At 44.9% G+C, this 21,919-nt stretch overlaps 1 protein-coding gene across 4 annotated transcripts in view; it reads right to left on the reverse strand.

Annotated features, from left to right (window-relative positions):
- The window catches only part of FBXO10 (F-box protein 10), a 49,638-nt gene that overhangs the window by 19,198 nt on the left and 8,521 nt on the right, over positions 1 to 21,919 (reverse strand). For 3 of the 4 annotated variants that reach the window (XM_048223143.2, XM_048223145.2, XM_048223144.2), the window contains 2 exons: positions 5,801 to 6,391; positions 2,022 to 2,855 (listed from right to left, as the gene is read on the reverse strand). In XM_048223143.2, the coding sequence (XP_048079100.1) occupies positions 2,022 to 2,855; positions 5,801 to 6,391 (1,425 nt within the window). The remainder of the gene's footprint in view (positions 1 to 2,021; positions 2,856 to 5,800; positions 6,392 to 21,919) is intronic. The other variant, XM_048223146.2, reaches the window with a different exon arrangement.

A 21,919-nucleotide genomic window follows, 5' to 3' on the forward strand; every position in this document is an offset into this window, starting at 1 on the left:
ACCCTAACCTCTCGTGTTCCTGCTGTTGCCTCTGCCACTCAGGCCAGAAACCTAGGCCTCACACCTTTGACTGCTCCCTCCTAAAGTCCTCCCATCTACCTTTCCAGAATGCCCTGTCCCCTCTTCTCCATCTCTGGACCACAATTTTCCACTGCCCCTTACTGATCTTGCCCCCAGTCTTGTTCCCCTCCATTCCATTCCCCAGATAGCTGGCGGATGAGCTTCCCAAATACAGATCTGACCACAGTTCTCCCTGCTTTAAATCTGTCAGTGAGTTTCCCTTGCCTTCACGGCAAACTCCAATCTCTGTGGCAAGACCTCCGTGCCGCAGCTAGCTGACTCCTGCTGACTCTCTGGTCTCCTGTCGCAGCCCTCAGCTCATGCTCCGGCTGCTTGAATTATTCCTAACTCCCTGAAAGTGTGGTGTCCCTTCTTACATCTGGCCTTCAAGCACACTTCCGCTGTCTCACAGCTTCACCCTGCCAGCTCCTGTTCCTCCTGGGCAGCTCAGCCCCAGGCACTGCTCCTCCAGGAAACCCTTCCTGGAGGCTGGGCTCCTGTGCCACGCACAGCACCTCTATCACAGCGGACTGTAATAGAGCTTTTAAAAAATAAGCATAAAAATATCTGTTGAGCACTTGCTCTGTGCCACTTTATATGTATGACCTTAGCTGATCCTTATCACATCTTGGAGGCAGATAGTATCGTTAGTCCGAAGGACACATAGCTAATAAGGGGCAGAGTCAGAATTTGACTCAGAAGCCACACTCCTAATAACTATGCAAGAGGGAAGACCCTCCTGGGGGCTCAGCCAGATCCTTTCATCGTGGTACCTGAGAGCAAAACGATCACCCATCCTTTTGATCTGACCATTATCTTTTATTCCCTATATAGTAGTCTGATGTTCTTTCAGAGACCACCACCTAAAATCCTCTTTGGAAGTGGGCTGGCAAAATGCAATTAAATGTGATTGTTTAACCATTCTAGCAGCCTGCAGAGATCTGCAAGACTAACATGTGACAGGTGTACGATGCCCTTCAGCTTACTAGGTGCTCTGCCAATATTGAGGCACTGGATCCTCACAAACCCCCAGTGAGAGATGCACGGCAGGGATGCTTAGTTGCATTTTACAGAAGAGGACGGTAACACTGTGGTGAGTCAGTGCAGAGGTAAGACTCAAACCCAGGAGCTACACCACACTTTCTTCCGAAAGGCCATGGCTTTCCTTTCAGAAGCCTTTCCTGTGCTCAGTGGTTTGCAGGATCTGTGGACTATCCTGCGGCGCCCCGAAGAGCCTGCAGGGTCATGACGGCATCAGTGGCAGGACTGACTGCTCTTAGCATGAAGTCTCAATGTCTCTCAAAAGGGCTTTCCAGGCCTGGGGCGAGGTGAGCTCTGCTCACCTCCTCGCTTCATTTTCAACCACTCCTCTATCCTCAGCACACAGCCTCACACCCAGGCCCCAGCACAGAACATTCTGGCCGCCTGTAATGCCCTCACTCTGCACCCTTTCACTACACCTTTCCTTGGCTGTCCTCTACTCATCCTACACAGCTTAGACCCCTCTTCTGGGAAGGCTTCTCCAGTTTGGATCAAAGCCAGTGATCACGTGTCCCTCAATTTTCTCTCAGCCAGGCTAAAGAGCCCTTGTTCCTTCTACTAAGACCTGGGGACATGTTTGAGAAGCAGCATGACATAGTGAAAGGAGTTGGAAGACCTGGGTTCTAGTCCCAGGTCTGCCACTAACTTGCTGTGTGACCCTGAGAGAGTCACATTTCCCCTCTGAGCCTGTTTCCTCTTCTGTAAAATGAGAAGAATAGTTTCTCTCTGTACACATCAGATGACGGACATAAGGCAAGGCTGTGTTGTAAGCTGAAAAGATGATTAAAAACAAATGCAGAACAGCCCCACCAAACCCTTCCTGTGTATAGCTGCAGGAACCTTCCCTCATTTATCAAAATCATGTTACTAATGACCCAATAAGGCCTCTTGGGTCTGCGGAGTAAACTTTACGACAGCACCTTGCTGTTATGTATACACCGCACTGCATAAGTCAGGTTCCGGAAGACGTTTCCTTCCATCTTGGCTCGGCCGTAGGAGCAAACGAAGACGCCTCCCTTTCCGTCCCGGAAGAGGCACTTGCGGATGAGGCAGCCCTGCACAGAGCTGGCCAGTGCCATGGCCTCCTTGTCCTTCTGCAGCTCCTGCTGCAGTGAGTTCAGCACTAGGCAACTGGGCAGCTGAATGGATGCTCCTGGAAGTGGTGGGCCGAGAAAGGAGCCCCCCAGTACAGGGCGTGGGCCCTGCACTTGGTAGGACAGTCTGTATGTGAGCTGGTCCTCGTCCTCATCCTCACCACTAGGACTCAGGCCTCCATCGCTGCTGTCTGGGGTCTGTGCCACCCTTTCCCCATCGCTGCCCACCTCTGCCTCCTGTGAGCCAGCCTTGGAGCCTGGCTTTGGGGAGGTAGAAGCTGGGCTGGTAGGGCTTTGGCTGCCCTCAATGACAATGTCACAGGTCCTTGGGCTCCAAGCCTGGTCCCTGCTCTCCAGGTCTAGGGACATTAGAGAGTCCGAGTCCTCTGTGGGGAGAACGCTGGGTGAAGACTTGATAAGCCCTAGTAGATACTTGTAGGCCCAGTTCTTGTCTGCAGATGGGTGGCCCTCAACAGTCACAGAGTTGTTTTCACTGCCCACAAATTCACAGTTTTCCAGGACACACAGGGGCACATTGTGCAGGAAAACATGGGTGTTTTTGAAGGTGCAAAACTTCACTTGGCAGGTGCCTGGGCCATGGACCTGGATGTGCCCATTCTCAAAGTTGCAGTTGTCAAACTGGACATGACCCGATGTTGTCTGAGAAATAGAAAAGAGAAAGTGGGTGATACAGGCATAAGAATTGTTTTGCTAGTCAGTACTCTAACTGCTCTTTAAGGAGGGTGGAGCTTGGAGAGGCCATTTGTCCTGCTGATGCTGTTCTCCTCCTCCCCAAAGGGCATGTGTCAGCCCCCCCGCACAACAGGAGGCTGCTCTGCAGCAGAGGGAGGATAATTTGGAGTTGCCTGCCTTTCCCTCCTTCCAATCCTAAAGAGACTGGAAATGGATAAAGGCAAAAAAGTTCACGCTCTGCAACAGGGTCCTTCTTAAAGACCTCAAATCTCAAAGTAAATTCTCCCAATACTCAATTAGTGTCTAGTGAGAACATGAACTTTGAGGGGTGAAGATGAGGAAGAGTGAGGAAGCTGGATGCTCACAGGGATGCTGGGTGAGATGGTGTCAACACAGTAACACAAGAGGTGAACCAGCAGAGCAAGCCTCACTCCAGGATGATCAGGAATGACAGGGAGAGCCTTGAGCTTTTATAAACCCAAGAATTGGCTGGGATTTGATCACAACTTTACTGTGACCCCTGAAGGGTGAGGGAGTCCCAGCTCGGTATCTCGGTTACATGAAGAAAGTGTGAGATAGTGAGGTGTCTCACTAGGTCTCACCCCTTCAGCACACCTCCTCACCATCCTCTCTCAGCCCTGTAGCACCCCACAGAACATCGGCTTGGCATCTGAACTCAGGACAGAGCCTGGCAGAAGCTGACAGAAGACAGGCCAGGAGGGGCTGAGCCCTGCCTGGGCTGCGACAGGCAGTTGCGGAGGCCCAGCTACAGGTTCTGGGAAAGAGTCCAGCCTGTGTGGCAGTGTGTGTGTGTGTGTGTGTGTGTGTGTGTGTGTGTGTCACAGCAAAGGACAGCAGGCTGTGTCCCTAAAGAGGGGGACAAGGTATGCTGCCATGGCCGGGCAGTACTGAGCAGGAGTTACGATGGGCTCTGGAGTTGGACCGCACGGGATAACTTCCAGCTCTGCCTCTTTCAAGTGTGTTACTTTGGATAGGACTTCATCTCTCCAAGGCTCTTTGTATCCAACAGGGGGCTTGCCAGCTACCAAAGCGCAAGGTAGAGAGCCAGGTACAAAGTTGGCACCCACTAAAAATTAGCTCCCATTACCTGGGGCCAGGGACGCAAAGAACGGAGACTCCTCTGGGGTGGGGAAGTGCTGAATCCCACACACCACTCACCTGAGCCCCTTAGCTCCTAGGCCTGGCTGAGAAGCCCAGCTACTGTACATTCCTGAAAAAGAACTGTTTCCGGATTTCACACTAAATTCCATCAGACGGATTTGAACCGTAAAATGAGGAAGTGTTTCATGATCCCACTGAGTAATCCAGACACATCCGCCCCTGAACAGTTTTTACATTCTCTAGCAGTGAGCACCCTGGAGATTGGCCCAGAACTTACTCACCTTAACCCCTATAAGCTCTTCCCTATGGCTAACTTAATTTTTTCTTGCTGCAATTTAAGTCTATTTCTCTTACCGGGTCCTCCCTGTAGATGAACACCAGCTCTCTGGAGAAGCAGAGCCATTGCTGGGGTTCTCCTCAGAAGTCACTGAAAACCACTGTGAAATCACTCTGGCCTTTGCATTCTACAGGCAAGGTCATCCTAGCCCCTTGTCCTGTTTTCAGTTAAAAGACGATCGCAGATGGAGTGCTAATATGGCCGGGGGCGGGGGGAGGGAGAAGGGAAGCTGAAACGAACATATTACTGTAAGAGTAAAGGTCATATGAAATGTGAGGGGTCTTGAATCAAACTCTTCTTCTGGGTCTGCAGACAAGCACAGGAGTTGTTCATCAGTCCTTCTGAAACATTCTAGGCCTAAAAAGCAGGCTTTTAAGTTTCCAAGGAATCCAGCACAATGTAATTTCAAAAGTACTTAGAATTTGAGTTCTAGCCTAATTATCCACCTGAGAAAGTTACTTAGCATCTCTGAGCTTTAGTGCCCATAACTGGCAAAATGGGGATAGCATGTCTACTGTCTACTACAAAAGTTTGTTGTGGGGATCAAATGAAGTCACAGATGGAAAGTCACCTAGATTACAAATATAGGCTTTGGATCCTAGCTCTGTCCCTTACTATGTCTGAGACCTGGGTATGTCACTTAATCTTGCTGAGACTCAGTTTGCTCATCTATAAAGGGAGATGGCACTACCCCTCTTACTAATGGCTGGAAAGCATACACCAGGCACATGGTAAGTGCACTGTACGTCACTGGTCATATGATGATCATTATAAACCCAAGAGACAATGTGTTGTGACTGGTAGTAATAGTGGCAATATAATCATTACTGACTAGGTCTGCAGTCCGGATATTATAATGTTTCTAGGCAATGTAAAGCTGTAGACTCTTCTGCCAGGAGCTACCAACATGTCAATACATACTCTGCTTTGAATACAGCTGTCCTCTGTGTTCCTAGAAGGTAAGTGTTGGGCTGGTATTTCCTGACCCTCTCCCCAGTCATCCTTGGTAAAAGCCTGACTTTCTCTGACCCTTCTCCACAGGGTGGGGCTAATGTGCTAAAGGTCATTGGTCCTGCAGAGCCTCCCCTGGATTTAGCCGTCTCTAGGCATGGAGTGCTTCCTGCTTCCTGTCACCATGTGGCATACGTTGGACCTGACTTTCCCCTCAGCTACTCCACTTGTGGTGCCAGTTCATCCAGTGTAGAAGGGGAGAAATACAATGCAGTTTGGGTCTTGAGTCCTTGGCTTATTTTTTTATACAGTTTTGCCAGGAATAAAGCAGAATATTGGTCATTACTGACCCCTTATCCATTTCTCAACTGGTGCAGAACTCAGAGGAGTGTGTTATAGGAACAATGACAAAATCCTCAATTCCAAAAAGGGGTTACAAACCCACTGAGAAGAGGCCCAAGTCAGGACCGGAGAGGCCACCCATCTGGATGTGGGCACCCACCTTAAACATGAAGGGTGAGAACCAGGCCGGCATGAAGACAAGGTTGCACAGGCGTGTGGTGGAGCAGTGCTGATCGATGCTCGCGAGTAGGGCCACCTCACCCAACTTCCCGTGGCCTACGATCTCCACGGGCACCTTCAGGATGATTTCACCCTGCTCTTCATACACACCTGGAAATAGCACAATTCGGTCATACAGGCTGGCCATGGCCAAGGCACTGCCCAGGCTGTCAAACTCACGGCCTGGCCCTACGCTCAGGGTACGGCGTTCCCTCCTCCGGCGAAATAGAGAAAAGCAGACAGAGGACTCCAAGTCCAGGGCATTCTTGGTCCACGTCTTGGAGGCAAGGTAATGCTGCTTGAAGGCCTCTCTCCAAGACTCAGGCTCCACATCAGGCTGGTTGGGCCAGTTGGGGTGGCGGCATTCGGTGCATCCCAGACATAGCTGTCGCCAGCGGGTGCTGTCGAGACTGAGGATCAGTTCATACCAAGCCCTGCATACCAGGCTGCAGCGGCCCAGGTCGGGCAGGTGCAGGTAGGCTAAAATCATGCGCCATAGCTCCAGGGGGAGGCCGCCAGCCTCCATGGTCACCTGGGAGACAGACACAAAAGAGTTTTTTTGCCGACCCTGCTTATAGCTCTCCCTTCTTGAAATATTCCTTGCCTCTCCTGACCCTAAGGGTGTGCAAGTGCACAAGGCCCATCATGGGACTCCATCCTCTCAACTAGAATTCTCCTCTGGGATTTTTCTACCTGGAGTCAGCAGGGAAGACTCTTTTCTCTTGGTCAGACACTCTATGGGTATGACCCCCGAACTGCTGTCAGCCATGTTCCCCACTTTGTAGTACCAGAGCCAAGCAGAATGAAGAGATGAAAGATAAAAAATGAAAAAAAGAAAGAAAAAAAGTGATCACATGTGTATGTGTCCTGATGGTACTGATTCAAGATTCCTGGAGCTGCCCTGGAATCTTTGGTTCTTTCTTCAGTTCTATGATGTACCTAATGACCTTCTAATAAATACCCTTCTTTGCTTAAGCTGGTTTGACTTGGGTTTCTACGACTCATCACTGAGATTTTGGACTGGTACGGAGGGAACCCACCCTTGGCTGTTACAGTTCTAGAGCTCTGGATTCCCTAGACTCCCAGGGAAGGGACCTCTATTTCGTCACACTAAGAGGAATAAGACTGAGGCAGTGAGTGTCCATCTGTCTGCCTCTCCTGTTACCAGATCAAATAATTACCACTCTTTTCCCATGTAAGGCAGCCTCAGGAAAGACTGATGCTGGATCAGAGGCTGTGGGTTTTGGTCCTGGCTCTGCTACTGGTTACCAATGCAACCCTACTATCCTAAACACCTACCCTACTGGCTGCCCAGCCATCTGCCCCCTTGCTCTCTGCTCCCGCCCCCCCCCCCCAACAATTTACCCCACATATTTAGAGAAGCAGGGCTCCCTGGTAGCTATGTCTGTAGACCAATACTACCCCAGACCCTTGGCAGCAAAGAGTTGGACTCTGGATGGCTCCAACTGGGCCACTGAGGTCTCCAGGGGAATAGGAGTTGCAATTCTAGAATCAGGTTGACTTCCTTCCTGAATGGAAGAGACTGAATGGCTTCTTCCCTAAGATATAAACTCAGGAAAAGTTGCTAGTAACCATTTTTCTCTGCAGGGGGTTAGCGTGGGCTGGGGCAGAAGAAGTTAGTCTACGTTGAGAGAAGAATGAATAAGAGACAGAAACAAACAGAGAAAAGGGCAGAAACCAGGGGCATCCCAGTTTCTCTGTAGCACTCCAGGTCATGGCTTCAGCCTATGCTCAAAACTGAGCTTTATCTTTGCCTTTTGAATTCTATCAGCTAGCTCTGTACTCCTGTGATAAATTCTTTTTGCTCAAGATGGCTTCATTGAATTACTGTTATTTATACCTAGCTAAAGCCCTCTCATTAACGACTGTCCGTTTCCCCACCTAAAACACAAGGGGACTGTGTTAGATGACCTAGAGCAACTTCCAAGTCTGAAACCCTACAAAGTCTCTAGACAACTAGAAACTAAAGTTGGAAACAGGGCAGATTCCACAACAGACTGCAATCAAGTTGTTAACCTCTTCAAGGCCTTGGTTTTCCTCTCCATTTTATGGGCATGATGATCATACCTGTCAGCTATCTGGCCAGGAAGGCTAGAAGCACAGATGTGTGATTATGTCTCAAGAATTCTGAGCTTCATCATAACAGGTCTGGCTTTAACTCTACAGATTAGTATTAGGGCCTGGGTATGTAGGCTATTCTATAGCAATCACCTAGTAAGACTTTACTCAGTCCTTGACAGCCCTGAAGAAAAGCTAGGCTCTGGACTGGTAAGCATCACAGAACAAAGGTTGGGTTCCTCGTAGCTGTGACTCCCCCACACGAACACTGCTTTATTCCCAGTGGTCTCCGTGTTACCCATGTCTCCTGCTCTTCGCCTCCTTCTTCAGCCATATCTTTTCAGGCTTTTTAAGAGAAAACTGTTCTTCTACTCCTTCTCTAACTATTCTAAGGAGGTAATTATAGCTAGGTGATCACATCCATTCCCTTGGCTTCAACTGTAAAATTCGAATCTCCAGGTCCAATAGTCTCTCTCAAGCTTTCCATACACACTCAATTGCCTGTTGAACATTTCTACTTGGATGTTCCACAGATACTAGAAACTCAGCATTATATCCAAAACTGAGCCTCAACTTCTCTATTTCAGGCCATTACAAAATAACTGAGACTAGATTCTCCCTCCTGCCATGAAAAACTATAAAGTTGGATTGAATATATACTCTCAGGCATTGAACAGTAAACTGCACAGGACCATCATCTTTGAGAGAAGGGAAACATAGCAGGGGAGCTTGTGACCGCTCTAGCTTTCATCCGTAGGTACCTTCTCATTGTGGGTAGGGAGGTGGCACACAAGCAGAGTGGCGCTCTCTAGAGATCACGCAAAGCTGGGAGATAACGGTAGTCCGGCCCAGAACAGGGAGTGTTCACACTGAGACTCAGAAAGGATATGCCACAGGAACAGATTCAAATTAGAAGAAGAAAAGCAAGCGTGACAGAATCAAAGGGTTCTGCCAGTAACTTAACTGTCTGTTAGAATACTACTTAACACTAAAAAAAAAAGTAAACAACATAATCTAGATTCCCTCAACATGCCAGCCACAAGACAGTGTGGTATGGGTATAAGGAAAATAGAGTCTAGAAACAGACCAATTTGACAAAATATCAGTGCAATTCAATGGATAAACAAAAGCCTTTTCACCAAAAGATGCTGGAAAAACTTGACATTCATATGAAAAAAAAAAGAACTTCTGACATATACTATGTACAAAAATTTAAGACCTCAATACAAAAACCAAATCTATAAAGCTTTTAGAAGAAAACATAAGGGACACCTGGGTGGCTCGGTTGGTTAAGTGTCCAACTCTTGGTTTTGGCTTGGGTCATGATCCGGGGGTCACAGGATCTAGCCGCACTCAGGACTCTGTGCTCAGCAGGGAGTCTGCTTGAGATTCTCCCTTTCCCTCTGCCCTTCCCTCTCCCCAGGGAGACATACATTTTCTCTCTCTCTCTCTCAAATAAATAAATTTTAAAAAAGAAAAGAAAACCTAAGAAAATATGCAACCTCAGGATAGGCAAAGATTTCTGAGAACACTAATCATAAAAGACAAAAATAATAAACCGGTCTCTCAAAATTAAAATTTTCTGCTCATCAAAAGACATCATTGAGAAAATGAAAAGACAATTGAAAGAATGGGAGTAAATATTTGCACTGTACATACAGGACAAAGGGCTTATATCCAGATTATATCAAGAAATCCTATAGCTCAATAATAAAAACCACTCAACAAAAAATAGGCAAAGGTTTGAACAGAAACCCCACAAAAGAAAAACAGCCAATAGGTTCAAGAGATGTTCAACATCATTACTATTCATTACTTGATTTGTATTAAAACCATGAGATAGATGTGTGCGTCACACTCACTACAATGGCTGAAATGAAAAAACACTGAAAGCATCAAAGCTTCGAGATGTGAAGCAACCAGAACTCATACATTGCTGGTAGGAGCATAAAATACTACAATCACTTTAGAAAGCCATTTAGTAGTTTCTTCTGCAATTAAACACACACCTATGCTATGACCCAGGAATTCCACTCCTAGACATTTACTCAAATAAAAATGTACATGTACACAAAGATTTATATGAGAATGTTTACAGAGACTTTATTCTTTTTTTTTTTTAAAGATTTTATTTATTTATTCGACAGAGATAGAGACAGCCAGCGAGAGAGGGAACACAAGCAGGGGGAGTGGGAGAGGAAGAAGCAGGCTCATAGCGGAGGAGCCCGATGTGGGGCTCAATCCCAGGACTCCGGGATCACGCCCTGAGCCGAAGGCAGACGCTTAACCGCCGTGCCACCCAGGCGCCCCTACAGAGACTTTATTCTTAATAGTAAGACAAACAAAAAACTGGAAACAACCCAAATGTCCATCACCAGAGGAGTAGATAAACAAATTGTGGTGTATTCGTGCAACGTGATACTATTCGGCAGTAAAAGGGGATGAACTGCTAATATATACAATAAACAGGTAAGCCACAAAAATATGTTAAGCAAAGAAACCAGTCGCAAAAGACAACATATTGCAGGATTCTATATAGGTGAAGTTCAAAACCAAAATAATCTATGGTGCTAAAAATCAGAACAGCCCTTGAAGGGGTCGCGTGGAAACTTCAGAAGTGAAGGAAATGTTTACATCTTCACTGCTATGTTAGTCACATGGGTGCATGCATCTGAAAAAACTCACTGGATTGCATGCTTCTGTTCTGTGCATTTTATTGTATGCAAACTTTATCTCAAGTTACAAAATAGTGTAGATTATCATCTCTCCAGGCCTACACTACATGTGCCAGTTAATGAGACCATCATCTTCCACCTTGCCACCCCTGTCGGTAACTAGGGAAACCTCCTTGATTTCTCTTCCGCTCTCTCCCAGATATTCTCTCAAGTCGTGTGTTTCTACCTCCTTAAGCACTCTCAAATTAGTCCTTTCCTCTCTCCTCTCTCTGTCACGGAGTTGTTTCTGGCCTCACTGTCTTTAGTTTGGATTACCACAGTAGACTCTCAACTGGTCTCCCTGGAACCGGTCCTGCCTCCTCCATCCAATCCACTTCACATACAGCCACCAAGGGAAGGTTTCTAAAACCTAAATGTGGGCATGCCACTTGTCAGCTTAGAATTCCTCCATGGCTCCCCATGGCTTCCAGCATAAAACCTGTACAGATGACAGCTCATGAGCTGGTCTATTTATCTAGCTTCATCACAGTGTTCTTCCCACCTACCCTCACTCTCCCAACAGCACCTTGCTGGCGGGGGCCTTTCTGCATCCTCTCTCCTCAGATACCAAGTTTCTCTTCTGGCCTCCCATAGCTACCAGAGAATAGTTCTAACACAGCCTTTTCACAGTATGAATCAAAACGGAGTACATGGAGCAAATGTATAGTGATTAGTTTTATAAGGCAAACATCCTGTTCACCACCACCGAAATCAGGAAACAGACTTTTATCAGCTACTCCAGAAGCCTCCCCATGAGCCCCATTCCAATCCTCCCCACAAAGGTGAACATATTCCCGATTCTGTAGTAATCACTTCCTTAGGTCTTTGGAGTTTTATCCCCAGTATCCATCCTTAGATTCTAGAGTTTTACTTTTGTCCTCAGGATTTTAGCTTGATATGTGTTTGGTTTTCATTCTACCCACAGGGTCCCCTTCCATCCCTCTCTTTTCTTTACAAGTTGCCTGCTGAAGAACCTCAACCATCTGACCAGTTTCTCAGTCTGAATTTTGCTGACTGCATGCTTTCTCACGGGAGAGTTCAACTTGTTGCCCTGTTGTCTGTATTTTCTGCACATTGGCAGCTGGGTCCAGAGGCTTGATCAGACTCACGTGCAATCCCTTTAGCAAGGCTACACGTGGTATTGTATGTTTTTATCAGCAAAGTCCACAAGTCTGTCTCTTTCTGACGTTAGTGTCCACTGATGCTCAATGCCTGGTTCCATTAATTCCCTGGAGGTAACAAAACGGTGATAATTCTAACTGTATCATTTGGTTGATTTCTTTGTTGAAGTAATTATATTAGGAGATGCTTCTCTTCAACTACCGTTTGGTTACCCAGTTGCACTGTACACTTAGGAAAGGCCTCTTTCATTTCCCAGGTTTCAAGACAATGAGTTGGTTCTGTTATTTTTTGAAGGTAACCAATCTGTGTTTAAAGTATTATGAATTCATGGATTTAAACCTATTTTACAGGTTTCAAGTCTTTGAAACTGCTATTCATACTAAAGCTCAAATTGAGACATTTTTGGCCTCAGTGTGGTTCCTCTGTCATTTTGACACAACCTCACTAATCTTTGATAGCTTCCTTGCCATGTGGTATGTCAAGATGTTCCTGGCTCACTTTTTACATTTCCTGCCCAGACATGGTATTAGACGTTTCTCTAAGAAAAAAATTTTTTAAAAAAGATTTTGTCAGAGAGAGCAAGAGCGCGTGCACAGCACAAGCAGGGGGAGTGGCAGGCAGAGGAAGAAGCAGGCTCCCCGCTGAGCAAGGAACCCGATGCGAGACTTGATCCTGGGACCCTGGGATCATGACCTGAGCCAAAGGCAGACACTTAACCAACTGAGCCACCCAGGTGTCCCTCTAAGAAATATTTTAAATTGAAATTTTTATTGAGAGAATTGTAGATAATTGTAGGTTCATATGCAGTTAAAAGAAATAATACAGAGAAATCTCCTGCATACTTTTTCAGTTTTCCCCAGTGGTAGCATTTTGCAAAACTATAATCACATCCAGCATAGTGACATTCATACAATCTACCACCTTATTTGGATTTCTCCAGTTTTACTTGGACTCATTTTTGTGTTTGTTTGTCTTACGTTCTATACAATTTATCACCTGTTCGGGTATCCACTACCAGAGTCAAGACACTGAAAAGTTCCGACACCACAAGATCCCTCATGTTACTCTTTTATAGTCATACCTACCATCCCGATGCTTCTTCCCAGTTCTTAATCCCTGACAACCATTAATCTGTCTTCCATTTCGAAAATGGTGTCACTTCAAAGATGTCATACAAATGGAATTATACAGTACCTAACCTCTTGGGACTCGCTTTTTTTCCACTGAGCATCACTCCTTGGAGATTCACTCAAGCTGCGTGCATCACTAGCTCTTTCCCTTACAACGCTGAGGAGGACTCCACGGCACGGACGTGCATACCACGTGCAGCTGCAGAACCTTGACGAAGGCATTCCCGCATGTAATTCCAACTCATTATCAAAAATAGAATATTACTACCACCCCAGGATATTCCCTCATGACTTTTCTGTCAATTCCTACTCCAAATCCTACTCTAACCCTAAACACTGTTGTGACTTTTCCACCATAGACTAGCTTGTCTGTTCTAGAATCTCATATAAATGGAAACACGCAGTATGTATTCTTTTGTGTTAAGGCTTCTTTCACTTAGTATAACATTTTTGAGATTCATCCCTTTTTATTGCTGAGTAGTTATTTCATTGTATAATATAATGATATATCGCAGTTTTAAAAAATCACTTCTCCTGCAAACAGAAGACTGAACTGTTTCCAATTTGGGGCTATATCATGAATAATGCTGTGAATATTCTCACACAAAAAATTCTTATACAAATCTTGAGTAAATACTTACAAGTGGAATTGCTGGGTCTTTTTTCCAAGCAAGTTGCACCATTTTACACTCTCACCAAGAATGTATAAGAAATACCATTGCTCTACAACTTCACTACCACTTGTTGCTCTTTCTAATTCTATCATTCTGGTGCGTATGCGATGGCATCTCATTTGGGTTTTAATTTTCACTTTCCTCATGACTAAAGATGTTGAACACTTTTTCACGTGTTTAATGCCATTCATGTATCTCCTTTCAGGGGTGTGTTCACATCTTCTACCTTTTTTTATTGGGTTGTCTTTTTATTATTCAATTATAGGACTTTTTAATATATCCTTTGCCAGATATATGTTCTGTGAACATTTTCTCCCAGTCTGTAGCTTGTATTTTCATTTTCTTGATGGTGTCTTTTGATGAGAAGTTTTAAATTTTGATGAAGTCTAACTCACCTTTTTCAAATGATTGATCCCTTTTAACTGAGAAAGCTTTGCTAATTCCCATGTCATGAAGATATTTTATTTTCTTCTAAAAGCTTTGTGGTTTTAACTTTTATATTTTGACCTATGATCCATCATAAATTAATTTTTGTTATGGTAGAGGCAGTGGTTGAAATTAATTTTTTTATGTGAGTATTCAGTTAGCCCAGCACCACTTGTTGAAAAGAATCTCCTCTCCCCAGTTGGGTTGCTCTGCTGTCTTTGTCAAAAATCAAATGACAGTAGTGTGAGTCTATTTCTAGGCGACTTGTTCTGTTTCATGGATCTATTTGTTAATCCTTATGCTAGCACCTCACTAGCACTACATTTCTGACACTTTTCCTTTCCTTTTATGAATTGTGCTTCTGGTGTCAAGTCTAAGAACTCTTTACCTCGTTCTGGATCCTGAAGATTTTCTCCTATGTTTTTTCTTAAAGTTTTATAATTTTATCTTTCACATGCAGGTCTGTGACCCATTTTGATTAAGGTGTAAGGCTTAGTTTGAAGTTCATTTTTTGGGGGCCTATGGTTGTCCAACTGTCCCAGCACCATTTGTAGAAAAGCCTATCCTTTCTCCATTGAATTGCTTTCGCATTTTTGTCAAAAATCAGTTGAACTTATTTTTGTCCTGGTTTCTTTTAATGGAAGTAATATTTCAAGACCACGACCAGTGTATTAGGTTTAGTTCTACTAGGCTTGGTCATTGTTTCTAAGGCTTTTCAGCAGATTTCTGTGTCCTCTATTAGATTGTGGGGGTTGTTGGGGATAGGGACTCGATACTTTGATCTGGGAAGGTTCAGTACCTGGTGCTGACCCCCTTTCTCTATTCCCAACTAATCAGAGCAACAGAAAAGACAAGAAAATCATTCTAAGTGAGAGGACCCCTAGGTTACTCTAATACCAGGTCCACTCTTCCCAGATACAAGGAGAATGGGACTCTGGTTTTTCCCAGGTTCTGGATTCTTAAAGGAAATGATGCCAATAAGTAAACCAGGGGAGGTACCTACACGATTTATTATTACCCACAACTGACTTGACCAGAGTCACTGGGAAAGAAACAGGTCAGCGGAACTTCTGGTAAGATTAAGTTAACTCTTCTATATTTAACTCTCACAGAACTTCTTTCTCTCACAGCTTCCTATTTTGTACTCCACATCCCTCTCAAACTTCTTCCCAGACCTTTTGTGGCTCTGCCTCTAACTATTCTTTTCCTAATTTGAATGTTGTTCTTCTCATTATGACATCATTTGCATGAGGGAGGAGCTCTGATGCCAGGGCCACTCTGAGTGGGTTAGATGCAGTTCACTCTCAATTAGGCCCTCTCCTCCAACTCTGTTTTTTGGTTCACTTCACTTCAAAGATAATAAAAGAAATGTTATTTTGCTGTTTCCCCATAAGGTCTTGGTGACCTGTACAGGATTCTCTGAATTTAAGGACTTCATAGATCACATTTTTTCCAGCTAGTTCCAACCCTTCACACAGTCCCTTTCTTCTAACTAGCTCAGATACAGCCTCCTTCTCCCACATAATGATGCCCCCCTCTGATTATCCTTTGTCCCATTTGGTTTACATGTATCTTTCTAAATTTTTCATCTCCCTATTAAAAGGAGCTCATGTATAATATTTATTTATTTATTTATTTATTTATTTATTTATTTATAAAGATTTTATTTATTTGACAGAGAGAGGGACAGCCAGCGACAGGGAACACAAGCAGGGGGAGTGGGAGAGAAAGAAGCAGGCTTCCAGTGGAGCAGGGAGCCTGATGCGGGGCTCAATCCCAGGACCCTAGGATCACGCCCCGGTCTGAAGGCAGACACTTAATGACTGAGCGACCCAGGTGCCCCTATAATACTTTTCACAGCTGTCTTTGCTTCATTTATTTTTTCCTTATTATTTTGCACTTCAATTTAAAACCACAAGAAGAACACTCTTATCCTCCTTTTAACAAGTTCCTATATGAGAGGCGTCTAGGTGGCTCAGTCGGTTGAGTATCTGACTCTTGATTTCAGCTCAGGTCATGATCTCAGGGTTGTGAGATTGAGCCCTGGGTGAGGCTCTGTGCTGGGCAGGGAGCCTGCTTAAGATTCTCTCTTTCCCTCTCCCTCTGCCCCTCTCCCTCTCTAAAAAAAACAAAAACAAAACAAGTTCCTATATGAAAATATACAAATTATCAACCACCAAAGCACCTCTTCCCGAAGGGTAAGCTCTTAAGGAGGACCTTTTGATTATTAAGAGCTTTGACTTATTTCTTAGGCTCCTTGTTCTGTCTCTACTTCCCACTTTCCAATTTATTAGCTTCTCTGACTAGAACTGTATGCTGTTCTTCCTAGGAGCCCCATATAATGTGTACTTTCTGACATGCCTTATCTATGACGTTCTTTCTTTCTACAAGGGACAACTCTGAAAGCTGTTTGAGAGTGAATCAGCTAAACTTGGGGGGACCTAAGCTGTATGGCCTTCCAGGTGAGAGACTTCCATATGGCCTTTTGTAGTTCTGCCTAGTAGGGCCTTCTCTGGGACCTACTGCTAATAATGGTTACTATTCCAATTCTCAAGAGGTTATAAGAGACCCAAATCACAACTACCCAAATCACAACTACCAATCCTGATTAACTACATCTTGCCTCACTGCTGACTTGAACCTTGCTCACTATGTAACAGTGTTCAACCCAGTCAACCTATTGTATGCGACATCCCACAGCACCCAGCACTGCCAATTTCTGTCCCAGATGAGTTTCCCAGTTACCATAGCAGTCCATCAATAAAGAATACACTGGGCCATCACAACTGAATTACAGGGAATCTTGCAAGAACCAGACACATCATTTAATACCTGCACAAAGTACATGTTTACTAAGTGTTTTTAAGTAAATGAATAGGTGGAGGTGAATGTCCATCATGGCCCCCCCCCCATTTTTAGATAATTCATTTTCACAAACTTATGTTTGTGGTGTCTGGGTGGCTCAGTTGGTTAAGCGCCTGCCTTCGGCCCATGTCATGATCCCAGGTTCCTGGGATTCCTGCACCCATACAGAAACTCCCGTGTAGAAATTCTTACAGTTCTACCATGAATAAAAAATTAAAGAATAAAAATCTCTTTTATTCTTCAGTTGTTTTGCAAATATAGCTCTAATGGAGTGTGGGGGACACTGGGATGAGAAAAAATTGATAGGAAATGGACAACCTGGGATAGCAAGAATTGAGCACTATTGCAGCTTACAGAGCTCAAGAGGAAAGAATATTTTTAAACCAGACTTGGAGAGACTTCCCCTAACAGTGGTTCTTAAAGCACGGCTCTTGGTCCTCTACTTCAGAATCATCCAGGGCTTGCTCCTAGCCCCACCCAGATCTCCAGAATGAGAATCTCTGGAGTGGAACCAATTATCTGCATGCTTACCAAGCTCCCTTGTGACTGCATGAAAAGGGCCCCCATTCCCCACTTTGATGCAGCATCCTCAATAAACCGATCTCCTCAGCTTTCAACCCTCTCAGTGATATGGCCCTCCCTGTATCATCTTAAAGTCAGAAGACCTAGACCTTAAGGCTCTAGGCTTCAGTTTCCTCAGATATACATTGGAGACCCTGATACTACCTCAGAGGATTTCTGCAACCATGAAAAGTTCCAGTGTACACTGCGTTGGGCATTAGTGCCTTTTACCAACTATTCTCAGTTTCCCCTCCCGGGTACTTGATAGGATTGCACTGACCCCTCCAGTGGCTGGGTGGGCCACATGGCTAGTATTAATCAATGAGTTTTGAGCAGAAGAGGTGTGTGCTACTTCTGCCTATGCAAGATCATCCAGAGCTCTGTTTTTCTCTGGCATAGCAACTCGCAACATTTGAGACCACGGCTACTCTGGGAGGATAAGCAGAGTCCTCATGCTAACCCAAAACAGACTCACATCAAACATAAAACATAATCCTTTGTTTTGGGTTAAGGTACTACGAATTTAGGGACTGTCACTACCGTATTACCTAGTCCTTCTGGACTGATAGAGCATGTGAAACTCTAAAGGGCCCTAGTAGGAAGCTCCTGGACCCTGTGAGATGCCCATTCCATGGGACTCTGCAGCTAACTTTAGCGTACTTCCCAAAACCGAGCCAAAATCTAGCTCTTAGTTACTTCTTCAGTTGGTCTCTGTTCTGTTCCCCTGGAGCTACTGGAGTTCTGCTCTCTTATACATGTTGCATGTTGGTATAGGCCTTGGAAGCCAAACATGGAAGCTTGTATTCTGTCCACTGTAGGTTCCTCAGGAAGGGAGTGGCTTGATCAGAGCTCTAGTTCAAGGAGATCCATCCACGAGAGGTAGGTCAGGTAGAACAGTGAAAGCAGAAACTCACAACTTAGCAAATATTAAATGACAGTTTCTTTCCTTCAGGATTATGTGAGGGCCTCCAGAGGATTTGGGGCAAAGGTACCTGGCACAGAAACTAATGGAGCTTCAGTTTTCTTAGGATTCCAAGAAGCCCACCCCACAGTGGAAAGCTAAGGGTCTTGAGGCAGGCCTGTCAAGGGAAGGAAGATATGCCAGCAGAGGATTTTCCACCCTTCAGCACTTGCCTTCCTCCAAACTTGGCCACACCCCCAACTCTAGCAACACCCCATGGGCTGAATCTAGAATGAGGCTGACAATTCTACCCTTAGGACCCCTCTGAACTCAAAGAGGATTTCCTTTTATTCAGCTGTCACACTCCCTGTTGTTCCATTGGCTTTATTTACTGTATCTTTACACTAATCCATGGGGATCCATGCAGCAACAGGGATTTCTATTACCAGGTAACACTAAAAAAAAAAAAAAGTATTCAAGTTTTGCCCTTCCTTTTTGCCAATGGGACCTCTGAGCTATGGAATTAAAAGTAACAAATGTCCCCTAGGGCTTGTGCACCTGGAGTGTGAGCCTGTAAAGAGCTGGAGAAACAACAGTGGGAACCTGTTTGGGATGGAAGGGAGCAGGTCCTGAGGTAGGCCTCAAGCTGTTCCCTTTGTGTGTTCCCAACAGTGTGAGAACTCAGGGCTTCTGTGTGGACTCTCCTAACCCTCTGGGCCACCGGGTGTCCCCAGCCTCAGTGGGTGGGGCAGAGGCCACCCTCTTGGGATGTGAGTCCCATAAGACTTGGCTCTCAACAAGCAAGCTCTACTGCTTCCCAGCCTTGTGACTTGAGCAAATCCTTTAACCTCTCTGAACCTATTTTCTCATCTGTAAACAGGCTCATGATGTCTCTCCTGCTACACTTCATGAGGATTTTGAGAATTTCCAAAGAAAATTAATCATTTATTCAACAAATATTCATATATTGCTTATTATCACACTAGGCATTGTTCTAAGTACTGACAAGCAGTGAACAAGACTAAGTCCTATCTTTAGAGACAGACAATAAATTGAAAAAATAGTAACAAATGCTACAAGGAGAAAATAAAGCAGGCGAAGGGGTATGCATGCATGTGTGTGCCATTTTAGATAGGGTCGTCAAGGAAGGTCTCTGAGAAAGTGACATTTGAACAGAGACCTGAATGACATTTGAAGTCATGGGATGGGATGAGATCACTAGAGAGAAAGAGAGAGAAGTCTGATGACCAAGTCCTTGCCAGGCCAACATCTAAAGGGCATGAAACGGAAAGGATTCTGCACACGAGAAATCAGGAGCGAATACCCTTAGAGAACTGTACAGGACTCTGGTCAATGTGAGGCACTGGAAGTGAAGCTTTGCTTTGTTGTGCTGTCTAGACTCCCACTGCTTTTGAGAGAATGGTCTACTGTCCAGTTTGCTGAGCATGATGATGGGCAGGCAAGGTGGGGTCAGGACTATCTAGTGACATCTGTACAGTTCGCTTAGGTTTGTGTGAGTGGATTTGTGGGGCGGGTGGGAGGGACATGAGGGGGTGCCCAGTTACACCGTAAGGACCACCTATGTGAGAAGTGAGACAGTGTATGCAGATGCAGAGTGACCAGGTGATACAGGGTCTGAACACCCACTATGAGGAAATGCACTGTGATGAATTATACACATTCTCTGCCCTCAAGGAGCTTATCTTTTTATAAATACTACGCTTTTTTTTTTTTTTTTAAGATTTTATTTATTTGACAGAGATAGAGACAGCCAGTGAGAGAGGGAACACAAGCAGGGGGAGTGGGAGAGGAAGAAGCAGGCTCATAGCAGAGGAGCCTGATGTGGGGCTCGATCCCATAACGCCGGGATCACGCCCTGAGCCGAAGGCAGACGCTTAACCGCTGTGCCACCCAGGCGCCCCAATACTACGCTTTTCTTGATTTATTGTCTACCTCCCCTGAGCAAGTCCTGTAAAGGCAGAAACTTCCTACCATTGCTTTATATTATACCTAGAACTCTGCCTCGTCCATGGCAGGTGCTCAATAAACATCTACCAAATGAATGAATAATCACCATCATCACTATCTGGTATGTTAGAATAGCTGAGACTATTTAAACCATTAGCCACTGAATTCCTACTGTGACACAGATCCTTGTGGAATAAAAAAAGAAATGAAACCTGAGTATGTAGTCCATACTTACTACACATAAGACTGTGTGGTAAAGCACTGTGAGGCAATCAGGAACAAGATAAAGACTCTATCCTCAAGTCTGGTAGGAGACAAAGATATCTTTACCCCCTCAAAAGCCCCCAAACCACAAAACCAATGTAAGTGAAAAAGTACTCAGTGCCATAGGAGGAAAGCCTTTGTTTGAAGAATATGAATGTGATCTCCAGGTAGGGAATTCAGCCAGTAATAATAGAAGGCAACAAAACCAGCAGCAGCTACCACTTACTCAGCGTGAATATTTGAAAGACACCATATTGAGCACTTTTCATGCATTATTTCACTCTAGTCTCTCAAAATCCCTCCAAAGCTTTGCAACTCAGAATGCTGTTCCTAGGCCCTAGGAGCTGGTTAGAAATGCCAACTCTTGGGCACCACCCCATACCTACTGGATCAACTGGCATTTTAACAAGATCACCAGGGATCTCGTGTATACATATGTTTGAGAAGCTATAATCTAAAGTATCACTGTCTTCATTTTACAAATGAAGAAACTAAGTTTGGGAGAAACTAATGTGACAAATGACTTACCCCAAATTATTCTGCTAGAGAGCAGCAGAATCCCCCTGTGAACCAGATCTGACCCCAAAGACTAGGTTTTTAACCATTAGGCCAAGCTTTATGGATGAGCTGGCCTCTGAGCTGTACTCTGATATGGGTAGGGCTGGGGCATCCAGAGAATCCAGGAAAGGGGACTGCAGGCAGAAGAAAGATTGTCAGCAAAGCCACAGGGAAAGAAACCTCTAGCCAGGCTGAGGACAACTCAGTAAGAAGCTCAGTGTGGCAGCAGCTCCAGGAGTCTGAAAGGGTCAGGAAGAAAGGCCAGCTGGATCAGTTCACAGAGCTCTCGTTAATTTTGCGGCAGTGGGGAACTGCCTTGAGTCCCAGCATAAAAGGCCCTACCCCATAATGAGAGGACGCAGATAAAAGGGACTCAATAGGCTTTTAGTTCGGGTTCCGCCTCTCCCTCACTGGCTAATCTTGAGGGCAGGGGACTTCACAACTCTGCTGTGTACATTATACAATCAGCTCCCATGTTCTTCATTGTTTACTGAAGAAAATGCACGTACTTCCTACCTAGGGGAGGCCGTATCAGTATCAAAGTGGCAGGAATTTTGCTTTTAATAAAAGAAAGGGGTGGGGGGGATTCTAGGACAGCTCAGAACTCTATCTAGATCGATGAAGGGAAAAAACATACATCCTTCCATGTTACGAAGCATACTAAACACCAGTGTAAATAACTACAAACTGAATTAACAAAGCAACTGTAACAGGTTAATTTTAGATCTTTCTTCAAATCAAAGTAAATTTCTCTAGAGTTTTGTGGATTTTAGTTTGGAAGTACGGACTAAAATACTG

This window comes from Ursus arctos, unplaced genomic scaffold (assembly GCF_023065955.2).
Source record: "Ursus arctos isolate Adak ecotype North America unplaced genomic scaffold, UrsArc2.0 scaffold_18, whole genome shotgun sequence".
In the NCBI taxonomy this organism is placed as follows: Eukaryota; Metazoa; Chordata; class Mammalia; order Carnivora; family Ursidae; genus Ursus; species Ursus arctos.